This window comes from Erinaceus europaeus, chromosome 3, assembly GCF_950295315.1.
Source record: "Erinaceus europaeus chromosome 3, mEriEur2.1, whole genome shotgun sequence".
Lineage (NCBI taxonomy): Eukaryota > Metazoa > Chordata > Mammalia > Eulipotyphla > Erinaceidae > Erinaceus > Erinaceus europaeus.
This window is the reverse complement of record NC_080164.1, coordinates 183,374,175-183,400,664: the sequence shown is the minus strand read 5'-3', so window position 1 is coordinate 183,400,664 and position 26,490 is coordinate 183,374,175. Positions and strand designations below refer to the sequence as shown.

The 26,490-nt window shown below is 53.2% G+C and overlaps 1 protein-coding gene across 2 annotated transcripts in view; it reads right to left on the bottom strand.

The window, feature by feature from the left end:
- The window catches only part of STK32B (serine/threonine kinase 32B), an 84,412-nt gene extending 64,066 nt beyond the window's left edge, over window positions 1–20,346 (bottom strand). For both annotated transcript variants that reach the window (XM_060188557.1, XM_060188558.1), the window contains exons 1-2: window positions 20,289–20,346; window positions 4,219–4,274 (exon numbers count right to left, since the gene is read on the bottom strand). In XM_060188557.1, the coding sequence (XP_060044540.1) occupies window positions 4,219–4,274; window positions 20,289–20,340 (108 nt within the window). In that variant the 5' untranslated portion in view covers window positions 20,341–20,346. The remainder of the gene's footprint in view (window positions 1–4,218; window positions 4,275–20,288) is intronic.
- Window positions 20,347–26,490: the final 6,144 nt, after the last annotated feature.

Below are 26,490 nucleotides of genomic sequence, written 5' to 3'. Positions count from 1 at the left end.
ACACCCATGTCCAGTGGAGAAGCAATGACAGAAGCCAGAGCTCCCACCTGCTGCTCCCCATAATGATCCTGGGTCCATCCTCCCAGAGGATAAAGAACAGGGCAGCTGGGGGCCAGGCAGTGGCGCATCAGGGTAAGTGCACACGTTTCAGTGTGCAAGGACTTGGGTTCAAGCCTCTTGTCCCCACCTGCAGGGGAAGTTTCACGAGCTGTGAAGCAGGGCTGTATGTGTCTCTCTGTCTCTCTATCTCCCCCTTCCCTCTCAATTTCTGTCTCTATCCAATAGTAAATAAATAAAAATTTTAAATATTTATTTATTTTTCCTTTTGTTGCCCTTGTTGTTTTATTGTTGTAGTTATTATTGTTGTTGTTATTGATGTCTTTGTAGTTAAATAGGACAGAGAGAAATGGAGAGAGGAGAGGAAGACAGAGAGGGGGAGAGAAAGATAGACACCTGCAGACCTGCTTCACCGCCTGTGGAGCGACTCCCCTGCAGGTGGGGAGCCGGGGGCTCAAACCGGGATCCTGACGCCGGTCCTTGCACTTTGCGCCACATGCACTTAACCCGCTGCGCTACTGCCCGACTCCTATAAAATTATTTTTTTAAGAAAAGAATAGAGAAGCTTCCAATGGAGGGGAAAGAACTCTAGCGGTGGGGACTGTGGGGAACTGTACCCCTGTTCTCTCACAGCCTTGTTAACCATTCTTAAATCACTAATAAATTTTTTTTAAAAAAGAAACAATAGAGGACCTAGTGGGGGTTGTATTGTTATATGGAAAACTGAGAAATGTTATGCATGTACAAACTCTTGTATTTACTGTTGAATGTAAAACATTAATTCCCCAAGAAAGAAATAAAATAAAATAAAAAGAAACTATCAATTTAGAAATATATTCTGTTGCATAGGTCAGTACAGCTGGACCTTGACGTGAGGATGGCAGGTGACATTTGCCTGGACGGCAGAGGGGACAGGAGCAGCCCCCAGGGCTGGGACAGACGTGGGAGTCACAGGTGATGGGTGGAGAATGCAGGTCAGCCACAGCGATTAAGCTCTGGGGTCTGCTCTCACCCCTGCACCACAACCAGCATCAGTGACACCCTCCCAGCCCACTGAGGGGAGGTCCCACACTGAGCTCTGGTTTCTGTTTCATTCAGGGACAGAGAGAAACTGAGAGGGGTAGGAGGAGATAGAGAGGGAGAGAGACAGAGAGACACCTGCAGCCCTGCTCCACCACTCATGAAGTTTCCCCGCTGCAGGAGGGGACCAGGGGAGGCTTGAACCCGGGTCCTTGCGCATGGTAACCTGTGAGCTCAGTTGGTGCGACCACCACACGGCCCCACAGTGAAACGTTCAGTGCCACCCCAGGCTCTCAGGAGACAGCTGCTCTGGCCCCCCCGTGAGCTGACGGCCTCATTCTCCTTCCCCAACTAGACTCCCGGAAGGAACAGCCTTGTCCCAGCCTTGGGATAAACACTCTGCTGATTCTCCTCTACCTGGGTGAGGGAAATTCAGCCGCAGGGACTGAATTTCCAGAATGAAATCACAAGGATCCTGACTGGCCCCTGTGTTTCAGATCTTGGGGACCCTTTCAACCCTGCAGGCCCAGCCACACTCCTGCCCAAATGCCTCCTCCCTGCCCCCAATGAGACATCACAGGTGGAGAATCTCCACCAGCTGCCAGGGCCCGAGATTAGAGGCATCTCAGCATTGGGAGAGGGTAACTTCAGTCGCCACACAGCTCATCAGAAGAGGTCTGGTGGTTTGCACCCTAGAAAGAATTTGGGGGGAGCCGGGCAGTGGCACAGCGGGTTAAGCGCATGTGGCATGAAGCGCAAGGACCGGTGTAAGGATCCCGGTTCAAGCCCCCGGCTCCCCACCTGCAGGGGAGTCACTTCACAGGCAGGGAAGCAGGACTGCAGGTGTCTGTCTTTCTCTCCCCCTCTCTGTCTTCCCCTCCTCTCTCCATTTCTCTCTGTCCTATCCAACAACGATGACATCAGTAACTACAACAATAAAACAACAAGGGCAGGGAGTTGGGTGGTAGCACAGTGGGTTAAGTGCACATGGTGCAAAATGCAAGGACCGGCATAAGGATCCAGGTTCCAGTCCCCCGGCTCCCCACCTGCAGGGGAGTTGCTTCACAAGTGGTGAAGCAGGTCTGCGGGTGTCTGTCTTTCTCTCCTCCTTTCTGTCTTCCCCTCCTCTCTCCATTACTCTCCATCCTAATGACAATGACAGAAATAACAACAACTACTACTACAACAATGATAAACAACAAGGGCAACAAAAGGGAAAAATAAAGAGAAAAAAAAAAGAATTTTGGTCCATGCTCCAAAGAGGGATAAAGAACAGGGAAGCTTCCAATGGAGGGGAGGGGACAGGGAACTCTGGTGGTGAGAACTGTGTGGAATTGGATCCCTGTTATCTTACAATCTTGTTCATCATTATTAAATCACTAATAAAAAATTTTAAAAGAAAGAAAGAAAAGGTCAGATGGGGCACACAGGACACTTCGAGCTGGGACAGTGTCAAGTGTGAGGCCCCCGTCTCCAAGCCTCCAGGTGCCGGTCCCTGTTCAGGGTGCAGATGCCGGGCTAACTTCGCGGGCAGGAGACAGACGACCAGGAACTCATGGCTGAGCTGGGAATGCAGTTCAGTCTTTATTGATGAGTGGGGATGCAGTGCAATCAATCTAATCTCTATTCATTAGAAAATCCTGTCCTTTATATATCTCCTGAGGCAGAAGTGTCAGGAAGAGGATGTATGTAGGATACGGGGTGGGGAGAAGGAAAAAGCGCTCGAATCAGTGGGGATTAAACGGTGGAAAACAGGGTGTGACCAGGAGAGGGGGCGGAGTGGAAAAAGAGCTCGAACCAGTGGGGACTAAACCAGTGCGGGTCTCAGACAAAACAAAGATTATGTAAACAGACCACAGCGTCAAGCAATGCAGGCGAACCTAACGTGATGATCAAAACAGAAGGGGTCTTAGAAGCAGAATTAGGAGCAGACCAACATCCAGGAATGGTTCCTGGTAGAATCTTACATTACATCATAAGGAACAAGGAAGATTAAAGATATTTTTTTAAGTGAAACAGATATGAGAAGGCAGTGTCCATGCCCTAATAACAGTGGTTACACATCACACAAGGACAAGAATATATTTCTTTTTTTTTTTTTTTTTTTTCCTCCAGGGTTATTGCTGGGCTTGGTGCCTGCACCATGAATCCACCGCTCCTGGAGGCCATTTTTCCCCCTTTTTGTTGCCCTAGTTGTTGCAGCCTCGTTGCGGTTATTATTGCTATTGTTGACGTTGCTTTGTTGTTGGATAGGACAGAGAGAAATGGAGAGAGGAGGGGAAGACAGAGAGGGGGAGAGAAACACAGACACCTGAAGACCTGCTTCACCGCCTGTGAAGTGACTCCCCTGCAGGTGGGGAGCCAGGGGCTCAAACCAGTCCTTATGCTTTGTGCCACGTGCGCTTAACCCGCTACGCTACTGCCCAACTCCCCAGAATACATTTCTAAGGGGGAAAACATCAAGGTGAGGGGGCTTACAACAGCTATTGTTGGAGCTGTTAAAACAGTTTCAAGCCCCCAGGTCCCCACCTGCAGGGGGAAAGCTTTGCAAGTGGTGAAGCAGGACTGCAGATGTCTCTCTGTCTCTCTCCCTCTTGATCTCCCCTTCTCTCTCAATTTCTGGCTGTTTCTATCAAGTAAATAAAGATTAAAAAAACCTAAAAAAAAAAGACTGAACAGCCACTGTCCAGATATCATTATGCCACGGCCATTTCTTTGGCGCCAAAGGCACTGAGTTTATTCCAGTTACCCGAGCACTCTCTCCAGACCCTCAGGGCAGCACCAGACACGGAGTTACGGGTGGCATCACATGTGGCACTGCCACCCGCCTGTGGGCCAGAAAGTTCATCCCTGACCTGGCCCGGACCTCGGCCCAGGGCAGGGTTTGTAGTCAGGGCCGAGGCCTGAGAAACGGCCCTCGGGGTGGGTCTGCTGGCCAGAGGAATGCAGCTGGCAGACAAACAAGAAACAAACATATATGTTGCAGTATAGAAACAAGGGAATTTTAGTCTCCAGTATCAGGAAGCCTTGATCAGAACACTTCTTCAACACACCTCCAAATACGCAGACACGTGCACACACGCACACACGCACACACATGCACGCTCTGCTGGGAAAAGGCCCCAAGTGTATCTTTCTTACCTTCCCGAAGCTCCCTTTCCCGATGGCCCTCAGGATCTCGAAGTGGTCAAAGTTGACTGCAAAAGGGGGAAGCAAAGCAGAGGGTCAGACTTGCCAGGTCTGGTGTTATTCTCGAATAACCTCATGAACTAGGACACCTAAGAAAAAAATCACCTGAAAATGCGACAAGATACAATGAGGCTTTCTTCAGAAGCTCACTAAGCCTCAGCCACCAAGTTGCAGATGCCGCCATGACGCCACCCTGACCTCCCTGGGCAGACACCCTCACCCCTGTGTCCTGGAACCTCCCCTCCCCAGAGCCCTGCCCCACTAGGGACAGACAGATATAGGCTGGGGGTGTGGATCCACCTGCCAACATCCATGTCCAGTGGAGAAGCAATGACAGAAGCCACAACTGCCACCTTCTGCTCCCCATAGAGAATTTGGGTCCAGGCTCCCAGAGGGGGAGAAATGTCAGGGGAAGATGCCCAGAGGGCTCTGAACCCCAACTCCATCAGGACCCAGAGAGAGAAGAGGAAAAAAAGGAAGGACATTTGGAAGTAGGTATTTAGCAAGGAAAAAAAGGCAGGACCATAGGAAAAAGAAAAAGAAAGTGGGGCCAGGCGGTGGCGCACCTTAAGCGCTCACATCACAGTGCATAAGAACCCAGGTTCAATACTGCACCCTCCGATCACAACCTAATCAACGCAACGAGTGCCACCCCAGCACGTTTCACTTCAGACTGTGACCAGAGACTTCAGGTGTGGAATGACAACCCTTCAGCTTCATCACTCGGGGTGAGACCTTTCCTTTCATAGGATTCTCTAATTCCATCCCAGGTGATTCACTTCCTAACAAAGTCCCCAAACCTAGATATAGACCAGGTCCCCTGAGATAGAGCATATGTTCACACGTGTCCATAAACTAGGGCAAAATATATACCTGAAAGCAGAAGTACACAATAGTCTGCAGTGAGTAACCCCAACACTTCATCTGCACTATTCCAGCCTTTAGGTCCATGATTGCTCAACAATTTGTTTGGCTTTGTATGTTAACTCTCTTTTCAGCCACCAGGTTACAGATGCCAGCATGATGCCGACCAGACTTCCCTGGACTGAAGACCCCACGAACGTGTCCTGAAGCTCTGCTTCCCCAGAGACCCACCCTACTAGGGAAAGAGACAGGCTGGGAGTATGGATCCACCTGTCAACGCCCATGTTCAGCAGAGAAACAATTACAGAAGCCAGACCTTCCACCTTCTGCATCCGTATAACGACCCTGGGTCCATGCTCCCAGAGGGATAGAGAGTGGGAAAGCTATCAGGGGAGGGGATGGGATATAGAGATCTTGTGGTGGGAATTGTGTGGAGTTGTACCCCTCCTATCCTACGGTTTTGTTAATGTCTCCTTTTTTAAATAAATAAATAAGTTTTTTAAAAGCCCAGGTTCAAACCCCTGCTCCCCACCTGCAGGGGGGAACTTCACGAGTAGTGAAGCAGGTCTGCAGGTGTTTATCTGTCTCTTTCCCTCTTTATCTCCCCCTCCCTTCTCAATTTCTGCCTCTATACAATAATAAAAATAAATTTTTAAAATATTTTTTAAAAAAGATATAACAGTCAGCCCATCTCGGTGACCTTGGGAGAACCACTGCCATTCCCAATGGAGGGTATTGGGGACACAGAGCTCTGGGGGTGGGAACGGTGAACTGTGTCCCTGTCATCTTATGGTTTTGTAAATCAATATTAAATCACTAATAAAAAGGCTTAGCCTGGGCCGGGTGGCGGCGCACCTGGTTGAGCTCACATATTACAGTGCGAAAGGACCCAGGTTCAGGGCCCCGGTCCCCACCAGCAGGGGGAAAGCTTCATGAGTGGCGAAGCAGGGCTGCAGGTGTCTCTCTGTCTCTCTCCCTATCTCCCTCTTCCCTCTTGATTTCTGGTTGTTTCTATCCAATAAATAAAGATGATAATAATAATAATAATAATAATAATAATAATAATAATAATAATAATAATGGCTTAGCCAAGCTTAGAAGCTCCTCCTTGGCCAAGGCGTCCTCCTGAGGCCCCTGCCCAGCTGTCCCCAAGCCCGTGGGCCTCTTCTCCTGCCCCCATGCCACTCCCCCTGTGTCCCCTCCACCCTCCTGACCCCACAGGCCACCACAACGTTCAAACCAGTCTGTCCCCCATTACACAACTCCCAGCTCTCTCCAGGTTCACCTTTCTATTGACAATTTTATGAAAGCTCTTTTTTTAAAAAAAAAAATCCTTTGTTTATTATTTATTGGGAAGAGACAGAATTAGGAAAGAAGGGGAGACAGAGAGGGAGAGAGACAGACACCTGCAGACCTGCTCCACCGCTCAGGAAGCCTCCCCCCTGCAGGTGGGGAGCGGGGGCTCAAACCTGGGTCCTTGCACTTGCTGATACGTGTGCTTAATTGGGTGCCACAATTAAGAACCGGAAGCCATTTTTACCTTCCCCTGCCCCACCCCCATTTTATTTGACAGGACAGAGAGAGACATGGAGAGAGTAGGGGGAGAGACACCTGCAGCCCTGCTCCACTGCTCAGGAAACTTCCTCCCTGCAGATGGGGGAGTGGGGGCTCGAACCCAGGTCCCTGTGTACTGTATGGTGCGTGTGTGCTCACCCATGTGCACAGCCGCTGCCTCCCCCTGCCGTGGAACTCTGCAGACGCTCCCCAGCTGAAGGGTCCTGTCCTCCTCCAGCCCCCAGGACAGGAGGGCCCTGAGGCCAAGTCGCCCTCTGCTTTCTCTCTCTCTGGTCTGCCCCCACACAGAGCTGACATGCTCAGATTCCCACAAAGAGCCAGGAGCCCAAGGACCTCAGACAGCCAAGCTCCACGCAGAACCCTGCTCGCCGGGGGACAGTGTTTTCAGATCAGACTGCGAGTCAGCCGCCACCGCCATGCAGGACCAGGGGAGGCACGTGGACGGGCAAAGCAGCTACTCAGGCTCCAGGGTCTGCAGCAAATCCACCGCAAAGCTGGGCTGCTGCTTAAACTCCGGGGAGACGGAGGTGAGAGACCCGGCTCCGGTCACTCCTCCTACTAGCAAGCTATCAGGGGCCAGCCGATTCCTCAGACAGTGGGAGAAAGAAATGGTGTGAGGATTGGGAAAAAGGGCGCCAAGCATCGTGGCTCACGGGAGCTGTGATTACACACACAGACAACACAACGTCTGGCATTCATCATGCTCGGGGGGTTAAAAAGAACACTCGGAAAAGGTGGCAGCAGCAAATGCTGGAGAGGCTGTGAGGATACAGGAACCTTCTGCACTGCTAGTGGGAATGTAAATTAGTCCAACCCCTGTGGAGAGCAGTCTGGAGGACTCTCAGAAGGCTAGAAGTGGGGAGCCGGGGGGAGCCAGCGGGTTAAGCGCAGGTTAAGCACAAGGACCGGTGTAAGGATCCTGGTTCGAGCCCCCGGCTCCCCGCCTGCAGGGGTGTCGCTTCACAGGCGGTGAAGCAGATCTGCAGGTGTCTGTCTTTCTCTCCCTCTCTGTCTTCCCCTCCTCTCTCCATTTCTCTCTGTCCTATCCAACAACAACGACAGCAATAACAACAACAATAATAACAACAGCAATAGTAACAATAATAACAACAACAATAAACAACAAGGTCAACAAAAGGGAAAAAAGTTTTTTTTTAAAAAAAGAAAGCTAGAAATGGACCTACCCTAGGACCCTACAATTCCTCTCCTGGGGATAGATCCTAAGGAACCCAACACACCCAATCAAAAAGATGTGTGTACCTGTGTTCATAGCAGCACAATTTGTCATAGCCAAAACCTGGAAGCAACCCAGGTGTCCAGCAACAGATGAGTGGCTGAGCAAGCTGTGGTCTAGATACACAATGGAATACTATTCAGCTGTTAAAAATGGTGACTTCAGCTTCTTTGCCTCCTCTTGGATGGAGCTTGAAGGAATCACGTTAAGTGAGATCAACCAGACAGAGAAGAAAGAGTACACGATGCTCTCACTCAGGGACAGAAGTTGAGAAACAGGAACAGAAGGGGAAACACACAGCAGAACTCAGACTGGAGCTGGTGTCCTGCACCAAAGTCAAGACTCTGGGGTGGGGGTGGGGGCTCAGGTCCCAGAACAGGATGGCGGAGGAGGACCTAGACTGGGTTTAGGTTGTTACGTGGAAAACTGAGAAATGTGACTTATGCATCACCACTGTACTTTACCATTGACTGTAAACCATTAATCCCCTAAAATAAAGGAGGAGGAGGACGAGAAGGAGGGGGAGGAGGAAGAGAGGGAGGAAGAGGAGGAGAAGGAGAAGAAAAAGAAGGAGGAGGAGGAGGAGGAGGAGGAGAAGGAGGAGGAGGAGAAGGAGAAGAAAAAGAAGAAGAGGAGGAGGAGGCGGAGGAGGAGGAAGGCACTTTTGAAAGAATGCAGGATGCCAGCTAGGCCAAGAGCAGCACTATTTTGATGTCATGTTTTTGAAGCGATGGTGTTCAGGAGCTGGGAGACAGCACGCCCAGTGGAACCGTATCAGGTGCTAGGTCTCGGGTTCGAGCCCCTGACACCATGTGCCTTCTGCAAGCCACTGGGAAGGCAGACGAGACCGGCTGCCCTCTACAGGGTGGGTGGGGGAAACGGAGGCACAGTGGCCCTCAGAAGTGGGCTCGGCATCCCAGAGCCAAGAAATGGTTCCAGCAAGAAGCCCAGAGCTGTGTCCGCCGGCCCTCGGGACTGAGAGCCGTGAGTGTCCAGCGCAACCCACTCAGACTCCCAGCGTCCCGTCAGAGTGAGAAGCAGGGCACGCTGGAGAACTACATATAAGGAGACACTCAGTCAGAGAGACAACAGAGATAAATATATATAAACACACACAGTCCCTGGAAAACTGGGACCAGGTGGTGGCACACCTGGTTAAGCATACATGTTACCATGTGCAAGGACCTGGGTTCAAGCCTCCAGTCCCCACCTGCGAGCAGGAAGCTTTATGAGCAGGGAAGCAGTGTTGCAGGCGTCTGTCTTTCTCTGTCTCACCCCCACTGCTCAATTGGTCTCTGTCTCCAGCCCATAAATAAAATAAGATATGAAGTTCTGTGGTCCGGGAGGTGGCGCAGTGGATAAAACATTGGTCTCTCAGGCATGAGGTCCTGAGTTCAATCCCCAGCAGCACGTGTACCGGAGTGATGTCTGGTTCTTTCTCTCTCTCCTATCCCTCTCATTAATAAATAAATAAAATATAAAAATATGAAGTTCTGCTTGAGCGTCTGAGTTTGGGCCATTCTACACGTAGTGAGCCGTGTCTACACTCCCAAGAGCATATAAAACCCAGGATGCAGTTGTGAGTTAGACTCACACAGGTGTGAGCCACACATCGCCCTCAGCCCCACTCCCATCCGCAGGCTGTCACTCAGCCCTAGAGAGTGGGGGTGCAAATTAAAGAAATATTTTCTATTTCTTTAAAAAAAAAAAAAAGGAGAAGTAGAAGCAAGAAGAAAGAAAATGCCTTCAGAAGACCAAGTCATTACGGTCTGTAATTGGAAAGCAAGATGGACTAAAATTTCTATTCTGCTGGGGTGTTGATAAAGGAAGCCTGCCATCCTTGAAAAAAAAAATAATAATGGAGTTTCCAATGAACCTTCATGTCAATAGTAACGGTAATTATCCACCATCGCCCCCCTTTTGTCTGAGCCAAATGCCGTTTCCTTGAGCAGAAACAAAAGAGGTAATTTTAGAGTGTTTTTCCCCTTATCATTTCTTCTTCCCACCTTCCCTCCCTTCCCCGTCCTCCTGCAGGAACAAGTGCAGGTCTGTGGCTCTGCCCACTCTCCCGGGGGACGGTGTGGGGTTCCCCAGACACCCCCGGAGTGGCAGCACCCCTGGGCTCACAGGAGTCCCCGTCACCGTCATGGTCCCAGTGTCTGCTGCACAATGCCGCTGCCCTGGTCACTGGCCATTGTCAATGCCCGCAGTGACCCCTGGTGGGAGTCCATCCAGCCACCGGCGCAAAGGACAGGCACTCTGGCCGGGGAAGGTGGGACGGGCTCCCAGGAACCCAGGGGTCACTGGGTCTGTCCCTTCCCTGCTGTGAGCCTCTCTGTGCCTCACTACAGAGGTTACGATGGAAGGTTACGATGGAAGCCCGGCGGGTGTCCGTGGGGCCGGGTCAGTGGACGGGACTGAAGGTGGTGACTGATGCTCAGTGAAAGGAGTCGGGGGGGTGAAGAACCAGCACTGGAAGGAGAGTTAATGTAAATATGCAGAAAAATGAAGGAAGGAGGAAGGAAGGAAGGAAAGAGAGAGAGAGAGAGAAAGAAAGAAAGAAAGAAAGAAAGAAAGAAAGAAAGAAAGAAACAAAGAAACAAAGAAAGAAAGAAAGGTAATTACCTCCCAATAGAAAACTGGTGGTTATGTGGTCAGGGGGCACAGGACTTTGGTGAAAGATTTCCTGAAATTTTCCCATTTCGTTAACCATTCTTGATTCGCTACCAAAAATTATTAAAAATTTTTTTTTAAATCTTGAGGGGGGCGTTGGGCAGTGGCACAATGGGTTAAGTGCACATATTACAAAGTACAAGGATCCCAGTTCGAGCCCCAGTCCCCACCTGCAGGGGGGAAGCTTCACAGGTGGTGAAGCAGGTCTGCAGGTTGGTGTCTCTCTCTCTCTCTCTCTCTGTCTCCCCCTCCTCTCTCAATTTCTCTCTGTCTTGTCCAATAAAATGGAAAAATGGCCTCCAGGAGCAGTGGATTCATAGTGCTGGCACCGAGCCCCAGTGATAATCCTGGGGGGGGGGGGATCCTCTAAAAGGTCTGCTTTCAGAGACCCAGGAGCTGTGAAAACAGAGGCTCTAAGCGGCGTCGACTTAACCTTCTGGAGAGAGAGATGGAGAGAGAGAGAGAGGAGGGGGGAGAGGGAGAGGGAGGGAGGGGGAGAGGGAGAGACTGAGAATTTCAGTTTGGGGGTGTTACAGGCGCAGAGAGAGGCTTTTTTATTTTCCCCCTCCGTGGTTATCACTGGGACTTGGTGTTGGCACTACGAATCCACGGCTCCTGGTGGTTATTTTTTTTTTCCATTGTGTTGTACAGGACAGAGCAATTGAGAGAGGAGGGGAGATAGACAGGGAGAGAGACAGAGAGACACCTGTAGACCTGCTTCACCACCTGTGAAGCTTCCCCCCTGCAGGTGGGGGTGGAGGGCTCGCACCCAGATCCCTGCACTTAGTACTTGGTGCACTTAGCCAGGTGCCCCACCCCTGGCCCACCAGAGCAAGGTTTTGTGAAGAGGAGGTGACTGAAAAGTGAAACAGGGTGGGGCGGACACTCTCTGCAGAGGCTGCGACTCCCCCCAGCCCCCTGTGAGGCAGGAAGTGTCTGCCACGGTTCCAGCTCTGCTTCCTTGGGGACCAGCAGACTCAGGAATGGTGGTGGTGGGGGGGTCCTGGCCAGCCATTAGATCCTGTGCCGGAGGTCAGTTACGAGCCTCTGATGGCTTGAAAGACACGTGACTGACTAGAGGGACCGGCCATGGGCACCTGTAGGGACTGGGTTCTAGATCCTCCGGCCGTCCTGTCACACCCTAGTCTCCACCCAGGCTGCTTCCTTCTGGAGTCTGACCCGTCTGCCAAGGAGGAAGCAGGGCGCTCTCTCTCCACCCAGCGCAGAGACTCCTTCCTTCCAAAGCGGCGTCCTGCATGAACCCTTGGGGTCCCTGTGAGCAGGGCAGGCCCTGGCACCCTCCCACCAGCTGTGGGAGTGAGTGAGGCAAGAAGGCAGGACGGGCAGCCCTGGGCCTGCTGTCCCCAACAAACACAGACTGAGCAACGCTAAGACAAGCATCCAGAGATGGGTGAGAGGCTTGGGGACTCCAGGAGACAGTGATAGCAGACTCACTGGACCCGGCAGGGGGACATCTGAGACCCTTGTGCTCAGCCTAGCATCCCTGGACAGGAAAAGAGGCCACCCTGCTACCACTGTCACCCAAAGGAGGGCTCATTTTTTATTGATTTATTTTTTCACCAACCAACAGAGGCTCAGCTGTTTCCACGTGTCTGTCTTTCCAGTCGCCCAGCCCTAGACATTCTCCTACGGGGGGAAAAAAGTCAGCTGACCAGGGGCTCAGTAGATGGTCACATCCAGGGATCGCCAAAGACCCGGCATTGAACCAGTCTCCTGGGGCTGCTCACCACCCCCGGCTCAGCACATCAGCACAGAAGAAGCAGACAATCATGGCCACTTTGTGGGCCACTCCAGGACCTGACAGTCAGGACTGCCCTGTTCTCTGAAGAGAGTCTGGGTCAACACATGCCACCACTCAAGGAAGACGGGTCCTGAAACGAGTGCAGCCTACTGTGTTCCTGCTTGTGGCCACAGAACGTGAGCTCAGACCTACGGGGATGCAGACGTCACACAGGCTCTGGGCCCTGGAGCGAGAGCACTGGGCTCAGGGAGCAGCCGCGTGGCCCTGGCTGCGGGGAGAAGATTCTGTCCTGGGACAGGCCAGGCGGGTGCTGCTGGGGGTGGGGTGGAGGTGGGGAGGTTCAGGAGTTCAGCCTCCCAGCACGACGACATAGGTATGAAAATAGTCCAGCTCGCCAAGTGCTGGCAGTCGCAATTAGAACAGCGAGGCTGAACGTTGGCTGTTTTAATCAGCCAGGGTTTAAAATGGTGTGTCTCCTCTTCCGTCTCCAGTGAGGACGTGTTAATGGATCCAGCAGTGGCAAGGGTTTTCTGGGATAAGAATGGGGCCAGGCGGTGGTTCACCTGGTTGAGCACACACATGGCAGTGCGCGAGGACCGGGGTTCAAGCCCCTGCTCCCCACCTGTGGGGGGTGGGGGGGCCTTCATGAGTGGTGAAGCAGGGCTGCAAGTGTCTCTCTGTCGCTCAATTTTTCTCTGTCCTATTAAATACAATAATGAGAAGAAGGAGGAGAAGGAGAAGGAGGAGGAGGAGGAAGAGGAGGAGAAAGAGAAAAAGGAGGAGAAGGACTGAGACTAAACCAACAGCTCACCTGGGAGGGAGCCTGCTTTGCCAGGAACAGGACTCAGGTTCGAGCCCGGCCCCCACAGCACTAGGGGAAGCTTCAGAAAGTCCTAAAGGGAGCTGGGAGGTGGCACACCTGGTTGAGTGCATGTGTTCCGATGTGCAAGGACCAGGTTCAAGCCCCCTGGTCCCCACCTGCAGGGGGGAAAGCTTTGCGAGTGGTGAAGTAATGTTGCAGGTGTCTCTCTGTCTCTCTCCCTCTCTATGTCCCCCTGCCCTCTCAATTTCGGGCAGTCTCTATCCGATAAATAAAGATATATATTTTTTAACTTTTTAAAAATATTTATTTACTTGTTCATTTTTGTTGCCCTTGTTGTTTTATTGTTGTTATTATTGTTAGTTATTGATGTCCTCATTATTGGATAGGACAGAGAGAAATGGAGAGAGGAGGGGAAGACAGAGAGGAGGAGAGAAAGATAGACACCTGCAGACCTGCTTCACCGCCTGTGGAGCGACTCCCCTGCAGGTGGGGAGCCGGGGGCTCGAACCGGGATCCTTACGCCGGTCCCTGCGCTTTGCACCAAGTGCACTTCACCCGCTGCGCTACCAGCCAACTCCCATATAGATATATATTTTTTTAAATCTAAGAAAAAAGAATAAAGTCCTGAAGGAAACTGGACTTGTGTAGACTGAGGCTTAGAGACCAGACCCCAGAAATCAGGAACACCAGAAGACTGATGGGAAGAAACATCTTTATACCAGGAAGCTTCTGTGTTGGGGTGGGGCTGTTTCTCTCTTTCTTTCTCTCTCCCCTCCCCCCCCCGTCTGTCTCTCTCTTTCTACCTGAAAAAGAGAAATAGTACGGGGTAATGGAGCCCCTGTGATGACAGACAAAATAGAGAAAAAGAGAGAGACGCCAAGATTCTAAGCCGTGTCCATGACTGGAGCCTTGGTTCTGCAAGGAATCCATCTCAGGCGGGGGGGGGGGGGGGGGGGTGTCAAATGCCTAGGTCAGTGCTCGTTGTTTCAACATTGTCAATTAACACACACACACACACACACACACCTGGATAAAGGCTCTCCAACTTCCGATGATGTGGATGCCATCAGACAGTCTCGCACCCAGGCATGAGAGACTGAGCAGCCAGCAAAAAGAACCCTGTGGTGAGTTTAAAAAATCAAAAACTGGGGAGTCAGGCAGTAGCGCAGCGGGTTAAGCGCACATGGCGCAAAGCGTAAGGACCTGTGTAAGGATCCCGTTCGAGCCCCCGGCTCCCCACCTGCAGGGGAGTCACTTCACAGGCAGTGAATCAGCAGGTCTGCAGGTGTTTATCTTTCTCTCCCCCTCTCTGTCTTCCCCTCCTCTCTCCATTTCTCTCTGTTCTATCCAACAACGACGACATCAATAACTACAACAATAAAACAAGAGTAACAAAAGGAAAAAAATAAATATTTTAAAAATATATCAAAAACTTAAAAAGGACACAGCAACCCAAAATTGCAATGTGGTAGAGAGGGGAGAAGGGGGCCGAGCGGGGGCGCACCTGGTTAAACACTCACATCACAGTGCACGCGGTCCCAGGTTCAAGCCCTTGTCCCCCACCTGCAGGGGGGAAGCTTCATAAGTGGTGAAGCAGGGCTGCAGGTGTCTCTCTCCCTCTCTCCCCTCCCCTCTCAATTCTCTCTGACTCTATTGGATAATACACAGGTAAAATACTGGTTTTTTAAAAAGCAGAGTGGTAGGACTATAGCAGTGAATGCTGAAAACAGAAAGTCTGCCAAAACATTACAAAAGCATATGGAGCTTGTCACAGATAATGAGCTAGGTTTTCCTCTCAAGGCAGCTTGGTTGGCAGCTTGGCTTTTTAACGTTAGGAAGGAAAACCTATTTTGTTTTCACTGGAGAGAGTGACCATCCCTGCCCAGGTTCTGTGCCTGCACATGAAGCCAATCTGACCGTGAGACTTCCCGTCACATGTCTATTCTGCCTCCTGCAGGCTCCTCGGTCAATGGCAGGCAGGATAACGGGATGAGCGGCTGAATACAAGCAGTGAGATGCCACCAGTAAACCAGGGCCCTGATGGCTGGCCGGCCCCCCAAGTTCCCTATGTCCCCCCAGAATCTGACAACAGAAGATGTGAAGCAGGTGACATTTCAGTGAGAACGACCAACAATTATCAGAAACTCCCAGAAGGAATCTGGGACTCTGGGGCCTGACCCCAGAAATCAGGAAGCCCAGAATTTCCACCAGACGGCTGATGAGAAAGACTCACCCCACATGGGGTGTTCACTGCACAGAGACACGACCCAAACCAGGCGCTGCTTCGCCTGGTCCAGTACACGCATATGGCTCTACCAAAGACTCTCCTGCCTGAGGCTCCTCGGTCTCAGGTTCAATCCCCAGCACCATCACCAGCCAGAGCTGAGCAGAAATAAATAACTATCCCTGGGCAGAGGACCTCACCAGTGTCCTGGAACCTCCCCTCCCCAGAGCCCTGCCCCACTAGGGACAGACAGACACAGGCTGGGGGTGTGGGTCCACCTGCCAACACCCATGTCCAGGGAGAAGCAATGACAGAAGCCAGACTCCCACCTGCTGCAGCCTGTAAAGAATTTTGATCCAGACTCCCAGAGCCGGGGGAATGTTAGGGGAAGATGACCAGAGGGCTCTGAACTCCAGCTCCATCAGGACCCAGAGGGAAGAGGGAAATGGAAGGACATTCAGAAGTAGGAATAGGTGTAGCTGTGACTTAGAAAGGAAGAGAGGACAGAACCGTAGGAAAAATGGGAAGGGGCCCGGGCTGTAGCCCACCAGGTTAAGCGCACGTGGCGCCAAGCACAAGGAAAGGCGTAAGGATCCCAGTTTGAGCCCCTGGCTCCCCACCTGCAGGGGGGTCGCCTCACAAGCAACGAAGCAGGTCTGCAGGTGTCTGTCTTTCTCTCCCCTCTCTGTCTTCTCTTCCTCTCTCCATTTCTCTCTGTCCTATCCAACAACAACAAGGGCAACAAAATGGGGAAAAAATGGTCTCCAGGGGCAGGCACTGTGCCCCAGCGATAACCCTGGAGGCAAAAAAAGGGGGGGATGACAAGGTATTGTATTTTTACCATCAACTGTAAAGCATTAATCCTCCAGTAAAGAGATTTTAAAAGACGGACAAAAATACAGACAGACAGACAGTCAATTCTAGAAGACTAGTATCTGTGACCTTGGGAGAACCACTGCAGTTTCTGGTGGAGGGAACGGGACATAGAACGCTGGTGCTGGGAAGGGGGTGGGACTGTTCCCTGTTACCTTTTAATTTTGTAAATCAATAGGAAATCACTAATAAAAATTGCTTTAAAGAAACAACTAAATGACATTTTAAAAAGGAACATGCTAGAGGCTGCAAAACAGGAGCAAGTTAGGAAGATCAAAAGCTCGTGTAGCCTCGTAGTAGAAGGCGCAGAACCAACCAACGGCGTGTCGGTGGCTGGCTGCCAGTGTCCCCGTCCTCACGGTCACAGTTCAGGCGTCCAGGTTCACAGAGAGGACTCTTCTCCCCCCTCCCGCACACTCTAGGGCCACGGCTCCCGGATGCCGGCAGGTGTGACAGGGCAGAAGGCCGAAACGTGCTCTCACAGCTGGCTGGTCCACCGGGAGTCTACCTCCTACCACCAGGACGTGACAAGGGACACCCCCGGCCCGGGCACTGAGTCACCGAGACATGGGCAGGGCGTGAATGCTGGCCGCCATCAGCCCTGGCCGGGCTTAGAGCCCCTGGAGTCCCGCCCCAAGCCAGGTGAGGACACAGTCACAGATGCGGCCAGGTGGGGCCCTGGTAGGTGACACTGAGCGTGTCGTCCCCAGTGTCAGGTGCAGGGAGAGCCGTGTTTGGAGCAAGGATACAGGGACGGGGACTGAGATAGGTTCCCTGGGTGCTGGCAGGGCTCCCTCGTGAGCAGAGAGTAGCCATGAGCAAACAGTAGAGCTACGTGGAGTCCCGTCAGCGTTCCGTCCACCCCGGGCTGACCTAGTCTTAAAGAGAGGACAGAGGCCAGGTGGTGGCGCACCTGGTTGAGCCCACACATTATGATGCACAAGGACCCGGGTTCAAGTTCCCAGTCCCCACCTACAGGGCGGAAGCTTCAAGTGTAGTAAAACAGGGCTGCAGGTGTCTGTCTGTCTGTCTGTCTGTCTCTCAAATAAATATCTTTTTTTTTTTAATTAAGTGAGGAAAGTGGCTCGGGGAAATAGCTTCACTGAGAGCTCCACCAGCTTAGCTTCCAGAGGGCCAGAGGGCTGGTGAGCTCTCTCTCTCTCTCCACATGAGGCTGCTGAGCACTGATAATCACATGTGCAAAGGCTGCCTAAAAGTCCACGTCCATGAAGCCCTGGAAACAAAAACAGCAGTGTTTTATTCCAACCCATCTCAAAACAAAGTCCTGGGAGTCGGACGGTAGCACAGCGGGTTAAGTGCACGGCGTAAGGACCCCGGTTCGAGCCCCCGGCTCCCCACCTGCAGGGGAGTCACTTCACAGGCAGGGAAGCAGGACTGCAGGTGTCTGTCTTTCTCTCCCCCTCTCTGTCTTCCCCTCCTCTCTCCATTTCTCTCTGTCCTATCCAACAACGATGACATCAGTAACAACAACAATAATAACTACAACAACAATAAAAAACAAACAAGGGCAACAAAAGTGAAAATAAATATAAAAAAATTTTTTAAAAAGCACAGTCCCATTTGAGAACCCTCACCCCATGGAACTGGGTCAGAAACCAGTAAACCTAGTGCCCACCCATCACAATGCCCTCAGACGCAACCAGGATGGGGGGTAAGGGGCACCGCCAGAGGGTCAACCTTGAGAGCCTGAGCTTATGTCCTCGGTGGCTGAGGGAGACAGAGACAGAGAGGGGGGGGGCTGGCCTTCTGCCTGCTTTGGGATTCCTTTGCTCTTGTTCTTCTAAACCCTTCAGGTGTTAGAAGCCAACTTGTCTATTTGAGGTTCTCTCCTCTTTTACCTCCAGGGTTATCGCTGGGGCTCGATGCCTGAACTATGAATCCACTGCTCCTGGTGGCTGTTTTTTCTATTTTATTGGACAGGACAGAGAGATATTGAGAGGGGAGAGGGAGATACAGAGGGAGAGAGACAGAGAGACACCTGCCGACTTGCTTCACTGCTTGTGAACTGGACACCCCTGCAGGTGAGGGTTTTTTTCCTCGTATTTTCTGATGTGTATGTGTATGGCTATGAATTTCCCTCTTAGTACAGCTTTGGCTGTATCCCAGTCTGATAGTTGTGTCTTCATTTTGAAAGCGTCTCTAAACCACATAAGAGGACTTCATATGTGATACCAACAAGCCAACAAGGAAACAAGGCCGGGAAGAAAAAGAAACAGAAATCACTCTGGCTGTTCCTGGAAGGAAGGGAAGCAGGACAAGCCAGCACAGCCCTCATCCCCATGAGGCAGACCCCAGGCAGGCAGGACTCCAGGTGACGGTGGGAGACACACTTTGCTCAGCTGCCCTGGGTCGTCCTGGGAGACCCACTGGGTGTTTATAATCTGGAGAGCAGGGCTCAGAGACCAGCTGAAACCTAACAGCTAGGACACACCTTGACCCCAGGTCTGGACCTAGGGGAAGGAGGTGAGCCTGCACCTGCCTCCACACACAGGGAGGCCCCACCCACACTTGCCCCCACACACACCTGCCCCCACACAGACGGGGAGGCCCCACCAGCACCTGAAAGTCTCAGAAAGTTCTGGGCAGGGGAGGGGAGCAGGGTGCCTGCAGGTGATGGTGTCACATCCAGTTAAGATGAGCCCCAGGCGCTGTGCGAGCACACACACACACACTCGCATGTACACACCCAGCCACGTGTGCACACGCGTGCACGGAACACACACATGCACACGGGGGCAGATATATACACATGCAGGTAGGCGTGCATACAGTCACGTGTGCTCAATATGAACACGCACATGTGGTCATGCTGCACACGTGCACAGAAACTCACACACGTGGTCACGGTGCACATGTGCACACACATACACACACTGTCACACATGCACATGTGCACACGCACATGCACACGCAGTCACGCTGCATACCCACATACACACGCAGTCATGCATGCACACGTGCACACACATATACGCACGTGGTCCCGCTGCACACGTGCAGTCGCTCACACGTGGTCATGCATGCACACGCACACACGCACATACACACTCAGTCACGCTGCACACGTGCACACACATACACACACTATGTGCACACACATGCACACGCAGTCACGCTGCACACGCACATACACACTAGTCACGCTGCACACGTGCACACACATACACACACTGTCACGCATGCACACGTGCATATGCACACGCGCACACACACATGCACACGCGGCCACGCTGCACACACGCATACACACACACGGTCACACATGCACACGTGCACACACATATACGCACCTGGTCACACTGCACACGGACAGTCGCTCACACATGGTCACGCTGCACACGTGCACACACACATACACACTCAGTCACGCTGCACACATAGTCACATACGTGCACCCTTGCGTGCAACACGCGTGCATGCTCACTCACACGCACGCCAGAGCACATGTGCACGCACACGCGTGTACTTGGCCACACGCGTGCACACTCGCCCACACACACACACACACACACACACACACACACACACACACACACTCACACACACACACACACACACACACACACACACACAGGGTCCCGCGGTCCGGCTCTGCACCCGCGTCGTGACGGGAGCCGCCCTCCCCGCAGCCCCGCCCAGCGCCCGCTCGCCCGCCGGTGGCCTCCCCCCTCCCCTCAGGCCCAAGGGAGGACGCGGGGCTCCGGCCTCTGGACCCCAAGGGGCGGCCCCTGGGGGAGGGGTCCCGGGGGAGGGGTCCCGGGGGAGGCGGGCTGGCACCCCATCCCCTGCACTCCCCACTGCCCCCCTGCACACCCCGCCTCCCTGCACCACCTGCACCTCCCCGCTGCCCCCCTGCGCCCCCGGCGCCGCCAGCATCCCCCGCCCCCTTTCACCTCCCCACTCCCCCCTGCACCTCCCCGCGGCCCCTGCACCCCCCCGTACCCCCTCCCCCTGCACTCCTCACCCCTCTTACCTTCCTCATTCTCGTCAAACGCGGGGGGCCTGTGGGAGTGGCTCCCGCCCATATTCCGCCGCGGGCCGCCTGCTACATGCCCGGCCGGGGGCGCGGGGCGCGGGGCGCGGGGCGCGGGGCGCGGGGCGAGTCCAGCGCAGGCTGCCTGACCCGGGCCGGGTGGGCCGCGCCCCTGCACACCCACGCCCCCTGCACCTCTCCACCCCCACGCCCCCTCGCCCCCTGCACCCCTGCACCCCCACGCCCCCTCGCTGCCGCCGCGCCCGGGAAGCCGGCAGGGCAGGGCAGTCCCCGCCAGGGCCACCACGTCGCCACGCCGCTCAGGGGGCGGGAGGCGGGGCCGCGGAGGGGGCGGGGGCGCGCAGCCCCGGGGGCGACCTGGAGGAGGGGGGCGCATTCCCAGGGGCCAGCCTGGAGGAGGGGGCGCACCGTCTCAGGGTGAGGCCGGCGCCTGGAGGAGTCGAGAGCACCCCGGGGTGGGGGCCCTGGAGGCGGGGCACGCGGACTCGGGTGCACTCAGCTGGGGCTCGGTCAGGGCACAGACCCCCCTCCCCGCAGAAGGGGCCCCTGAGCGCCTTCCTGGGGCCAGGCTGGATTTATTTATTATTGGAGGGGCGGGGAGACTGAGGTCTGTCCTCGGTGGGCCCTGGGGACGAAGCCTCCCCACCCCAGACTCACACATGGGACACCGTGTCCAGCCCCCCGGGGTCCGGGGTGGAAACTGAGTCCAGTCTCGCCCCTTCATGGCACAGGGGAGTCACTTCACAGGCGGTGAAGCAGGTCTGCGGGTGTCTGTCTTTCTCTCCCCTCTCTGTCTTCCCCTCCTCTCTCCATTTCTCTCTGTCCTATCCAACAACAAAGACATCAATAACAACAATAATAACTACAACAACAACAAAAAACAAGGGCAACAAAAGGGAATAAATAAATAAAATAAAACATTTTTTAAAAAGGGGGGAGCCAGGTAGTAGCGTAGCAGGTTAAGTACACGTGGCACAAAGCACAAGGACCTGTGTCAGGATCGCGGTTTGACCCCAGGCTCCCCACCTGCAGGGGAGTCGCTTCCCAGGCGGTGAAGCAGGTCTGCAGGTGTCTGTCTTTCTCTCCCCCTCTCTGACTTCCCCTCCTCTCTCCATTTCTCTCTGTCCTATCCAACAACAATGACATCAATAACAACAAAAACCAAGGGCAACAAAAGGGAATAAATAAATCTTTAAAAAAAAAAAAAAAAAAGGATCCTGGTTGGAGCCCCTGGTTCCCCAGCTGCAGGGGAGTCGCTTCACAAGTGATGAAGCAGGTCTGCAGGTGTCTGTCTTTCTCTCCTCCTCTGTATCTTCCCCTCCTCTCTCCATTTCTCTCTGGCCTATCCAACAACAACATCAATGGCAACAATGACAACAATGACAAGGACAACAAAAACAGGAAAAAAGTGGCTTCCAAGAGCAGTGGATTTGTAGTGCACGCACCATGCGCCAGCAAAATAACCCCGGGGGCAAAAAAAAAAAAATACAGGAACAAAAAATAAAATACGATGGTCTGTACATGCATAACATTTCTCAGTTTTCCACATCCTAACATAACCCCCTCTACATCCACCCGTGCTCATCTGGAGGGAAGGGTGGGCAGGGCCCCTGAGTTTGGGGCTCATGGGACTGTTCAGACAAGAAGTGAGGAGGGAGTGGACCCGGCAGGTCCTGGTGGGGTATGGGGGATGCCTTTTCCGGGCTGCCCTCATGGATTGACGACAGGAGCAAGAAAGCAGAGTCTAGGAAGACGTGCCTGGTGCAGACAGACTCTGAGTCTGGGGAGAGGGGGGCAGGTGGAGGGGTGAGGGGGAAGGGGAGACCCACAGTCCCCTTTGGGGTACGTGAGACTTGAGGTGCCGGCTGTGGGTGGGCACCAGACGCTGGGCGGGTGAGTCTGGGGTCTAGGGGAGAAGGTGGGGCTGGAAGGGAAAGCATGGTTGTGGAGGGGAGGCAGAAGGCCCAGGTGGCTGCAGGGGCCGGGGGGGGGGGCTTGGAGATGCAAAGGAGGGGGCTGCATGGGTCAAAGCCCAGAGCCCCCCACACACTCCCTGGACAGAATGAGGTTGGGAGAGGGAGGCAGCTGAGGCTGAGAAGAGGGCAACACGGGACACTTTCTTCTCTTCTCTCCCTGTATCCTTCTGCTTCTTTTTTCCCTCCTCCTCTGCCGGCACTTATGTAGGGTGGCTCTCAGCCACGAAGGTAAGCTACCAGTTCTCCCTCGCTAGTTCAAAGACTCAGCGTTATAGACAAGAGACACCGGGCATAATTGGAACACTCTCATTTATGGGCAGGTAGGCATGGGTTTAAATAGAGAACCAAAGAGCATTTTTCAAATATGTCAGAAATTACAGGTTTCTTAAAGGTCGGCTTTTGCCCCTATGGTAGGGGGCTGGTATGACAAGAATTGATGCAATACATAAAGGTCAAGATAATTATTCTCCATGATGCAAACAGCTTAATTATCTAAAGGCATTTGAGAGAAGCATAGGGGTTAAACCAGCAGGGTGAGAGAGAGAGAAGATAAACAAGGCTTCATAGATATCAAAGGCCATAAGGAAATAGAGTTTGGAGTTTCTCTTGTCTGGGGTTTGAGGTGTATGATGGAGCGTGTTCTAATAGTGAGGTGATTGTGTGAACTCTGGGTGACTATGTGAACTTTGAATGAACCTTAAAGCAGGCAGCCATGTGGCCCGCAGTTAGCGGGGAGAGGCAGCCCTCTCTGTGGGCTTGAGAGTCTGATAAGGGGAAACTGAGTCTGAGAGACATTTTTCCCCTTTGCTCATCTCTGTGAGAGAGGCTAACAAGGGGGTGTCTTTCCCAGACCTCCATCCAAGGATGGGGGGAGTTTTCCCTAAGCTCTACCAAGTTTACACACAGCCCCACACTCCTCCTCCTCCTCCTCCTCTTTCTCCCCTTCTTCCTCCTTTGTTCTTTTTCTTTTTTTTTCCTTCAGGGTTATTGCTGGGGCTTGGCGCCAGCACTAAAAATCCACTGCTCCGTTTTATTGGACAGGACAGAGAGAAATTGAGAGCGGAGGGGGAGGTAGAGAGGGGAAGAGACAGAGAGACACCTGTAGCCCTGCTTCACCACTTGTGAAGCTTCCCTGCCCCCCTGCAGGTGAGGAGTGGAGGCTCAAACCCGGGTCCTTGTGTAGCTCCTTGTGCTTAGTACCATGTGTACTTAACCGGGTGCACCACCACCCAGCCCCTCTCTCCTCCTCCTTCCTCTCTTCTCTTTCTCTTCCTCCTGCTTCTTCTTCCTCCTCTTCTTTCTTCTCCTTTTTGTCTCCTCCTTCTCTCTCTTCTCTTTCTCCTTCTCCTTATGAAGTTGGGCCTTGCACATATATGATGTTTTTGTCGTTGTTTTATTGTTGTCATTATTGTGGTTGGTATTGCTGTCATTGTTGTTAGATAGGACAGAGAGAAATGGAGAGAGGAAGGGAAGACAGAGAGGGGAAGAAAAAGACAGACGCCTGCAGACCTGCAGGTTTTAATAGTCCCAGGCCAGTTATTCATTCAGAGAGAGAGAGAGAGGGAGAGGGAGAGGATACTGAGGAGAGTGGCCAGAGCACTGGAGTTCTCCCTAGTGCATGGCACTGCCCTGCAGTGCCCGGCCTTGAACCGCACACTCTTCAGTCCTCACTGGACATTTACCCCAAAGCCTATAGCCCAAGGGGACAAGCGAGAAGCCCGCTGTCCCTTAGGGTCCTTGTGCGGCTTGGACAGGGGCCCCAGCAGGCAGCTGACAAGAGAAGGGGATGGCGGGTCTCACCCCGCTGTGCAGACACACGTCTGGCTGAGTTGTCTGTGTAAGTTGGAGCCGGCCTCCTGCATCCTTCTGCCTCCTAGACACTGTTGAGGGGCCTCCAGCCTCCCTCGACCCACCCCCGCCAGGCTCTTGCAAGAAGACCAAGCTCCCAGCCGTGTTCTAGGGGAAGCTGCCCTGGCCCTGCCCTCCTGCCTTGGGGCACCTCCCAGTGAGGCTCTGCCCAGCTTCCTAAGTTTGCAAGAAAGCGAACCCATCAGCTCCAGCCATCTGCCTCTCTGTGCCAAGCACAGCTGCCTTCCCGGATGCCTTGCCGGCTGAGAGAGCAGGGGTCGTGGTCTAGGGCCTCTGCTGGAAATGGGAGCAGGGCGGTGAAACATCTCCGACCCTAATCATACAGGCTTAGGGATAAGAGCAGAGACTCTCTGGCTTCAATTTCTTTGACTCGGTTCCTGAGGCTGCTGCTCCCGAGGACCAGGGTACAAGAAAGCACACCCCCACCACCACACACCCACATCACCCCCAGGTGTGTTTTCCGGGGCTCTCAGTCTGTAACCTTTAATTCCAGGTAATTCAGTCAGGCTGTCGAGGCTAATGTGGTCCCGGTGGGCCAGGGTGTGTTCTGAGCCAAGCCAGTTATGATTATTTTTCTCCCTCTCCCATCCCCCCGGCTCTGCTAGATCAGATTTGATGATCGTTTCTGCTAAGCTTATTTTGTTTAAAACTCGGGTAAATGTCGGCGGGCTGTTCACGTTGCCTTCCAATCTGGTTTCCTTTGGCAGCTCGATGGGAAGAGAACCAGACCCGTCGGGGTGGGGGTGGGGGTGGGGGTGGCGGGAGATCCTTGGTCAAAGAATGTCTCACTCTGCCTGTGGATGAGTCTTCGTGATTGAAAGAGACAATAAATAAATAGATAAACAAAAAAAACTACTGGGTGGTTTCACTCATGTGGAATCCAGAGAACAGAGACACATGAGCTTGAAAAACAACAACAAACAGACAAAAACCGAGCAGACTGTCGGCAGACTGTGAGGACTCTGGAGGTGATCTTTTGGGTGGTGGGAGGGTGGGGACCCAGAGCTGTGGTGGTGAGTGCGGTGGGGAACTAGACACTGTGTCCTTACAGTCTCGTAACCCACAGTTAGTCACACATTGAAAAGAAAGAAAGAAAGAGTGGTCCGGGAGGGGGCGCAGTGGCTAAGGCACTAGACTCTCAAGCATGAGGTCCTGAGTTCAATCCCTGGCAGCACCTGTACCAGAGTGATGTCTGGTTCTTTCTCTCCCTGTCTCCTATCTTTCTCATAAATAAATAAATAAAATCTTTTTAAAGAAGAAGAAGAAGAAGAAGAAGAAGGAGAAGGAGAAGGAGAAGGAGAAGGAGAAGGAGAAGGAGGAGAAGGAGAAGGAGAAGGAGAAGGAGAAGGAGAAGGAGAAGGAGAAGGAGAAGGAGAAGGAGAAGGAGAAGGAGAAGGAGAAGAAGAAGAAGAAGAAGAAGAAGAAGAAGAAGAAGAAGAAGAAGAAGAAGAAGAAGAAGAAGAAGAAGAAGAAAATAAAGAGCAGTTATTCCAAGAGTAACCATTTGGCTGTGTGCACGCTGTGTTGTATTTTCAGGACATGAACCTAGTCTTCGCAAGTTCCTTCAACACTGTTTCTCCAGCCCTTCCTGGAGAAAAAAAAAAGGATTGAGAAGCGCTTTGAGCGCATGCCTTAGAAAGCAGAAGCCTCTAGGAACAGAATTCACTGCATTTTTGAGATCTCCTAATTGACTAAACCTTTCCATGATTAGCTGATTTCATGCTTTTCCCGGAAGACATTCTGCGTGGAACTGGAAACAAGCTGGCCAGAAACCAGCGCCTTTCTTTACAAATGCAGACCAGAGCTCGCGGCCATGGGGCCGGAGACTACAATTCCCAGCATCCATTGCGAGGCGGGCCGTCACGTGACGGAGCTCTGGCCAATAGAATGTGAGGAGAGGTGCGTGCACCCGGGGCTCTGCTTTGCGCTTCCTGCCCGCTGCGCACCTGCGGTGGGGGGCGGTGGGGGGCGGCGCGGGTTGCGGGGCGGCCAGCTGGGGGCTGCCGGCTTCTCGGGCCTCAGAGCTCCCAGGCGGGACCACCGGCCTGCTCGGCATTGTGCAAAGAAGGAAAAAGGCTGCAGGGGCCAGCAAGCCATCAACCTGGGGTGGGGGGCATGCAGGCACGAGTGGGTAGGTCATGGAACAGATGCGCGGGGGAGTACTATGCAGCCGTTCAAATGGCCGGGCCATCCCTCCGCGAGGGCTCTGGCGTGGGGGAGGCTTCCCGGCCTGGAGCGCGATGGCGGCGGGGAGAGCGGTGCGGTCAGACCGCTGAGGACGGTGCCCACAAGCGCCAGGTGAGGCTCCGACCCAGCGGCTCAGCTCCTGCAGGTGC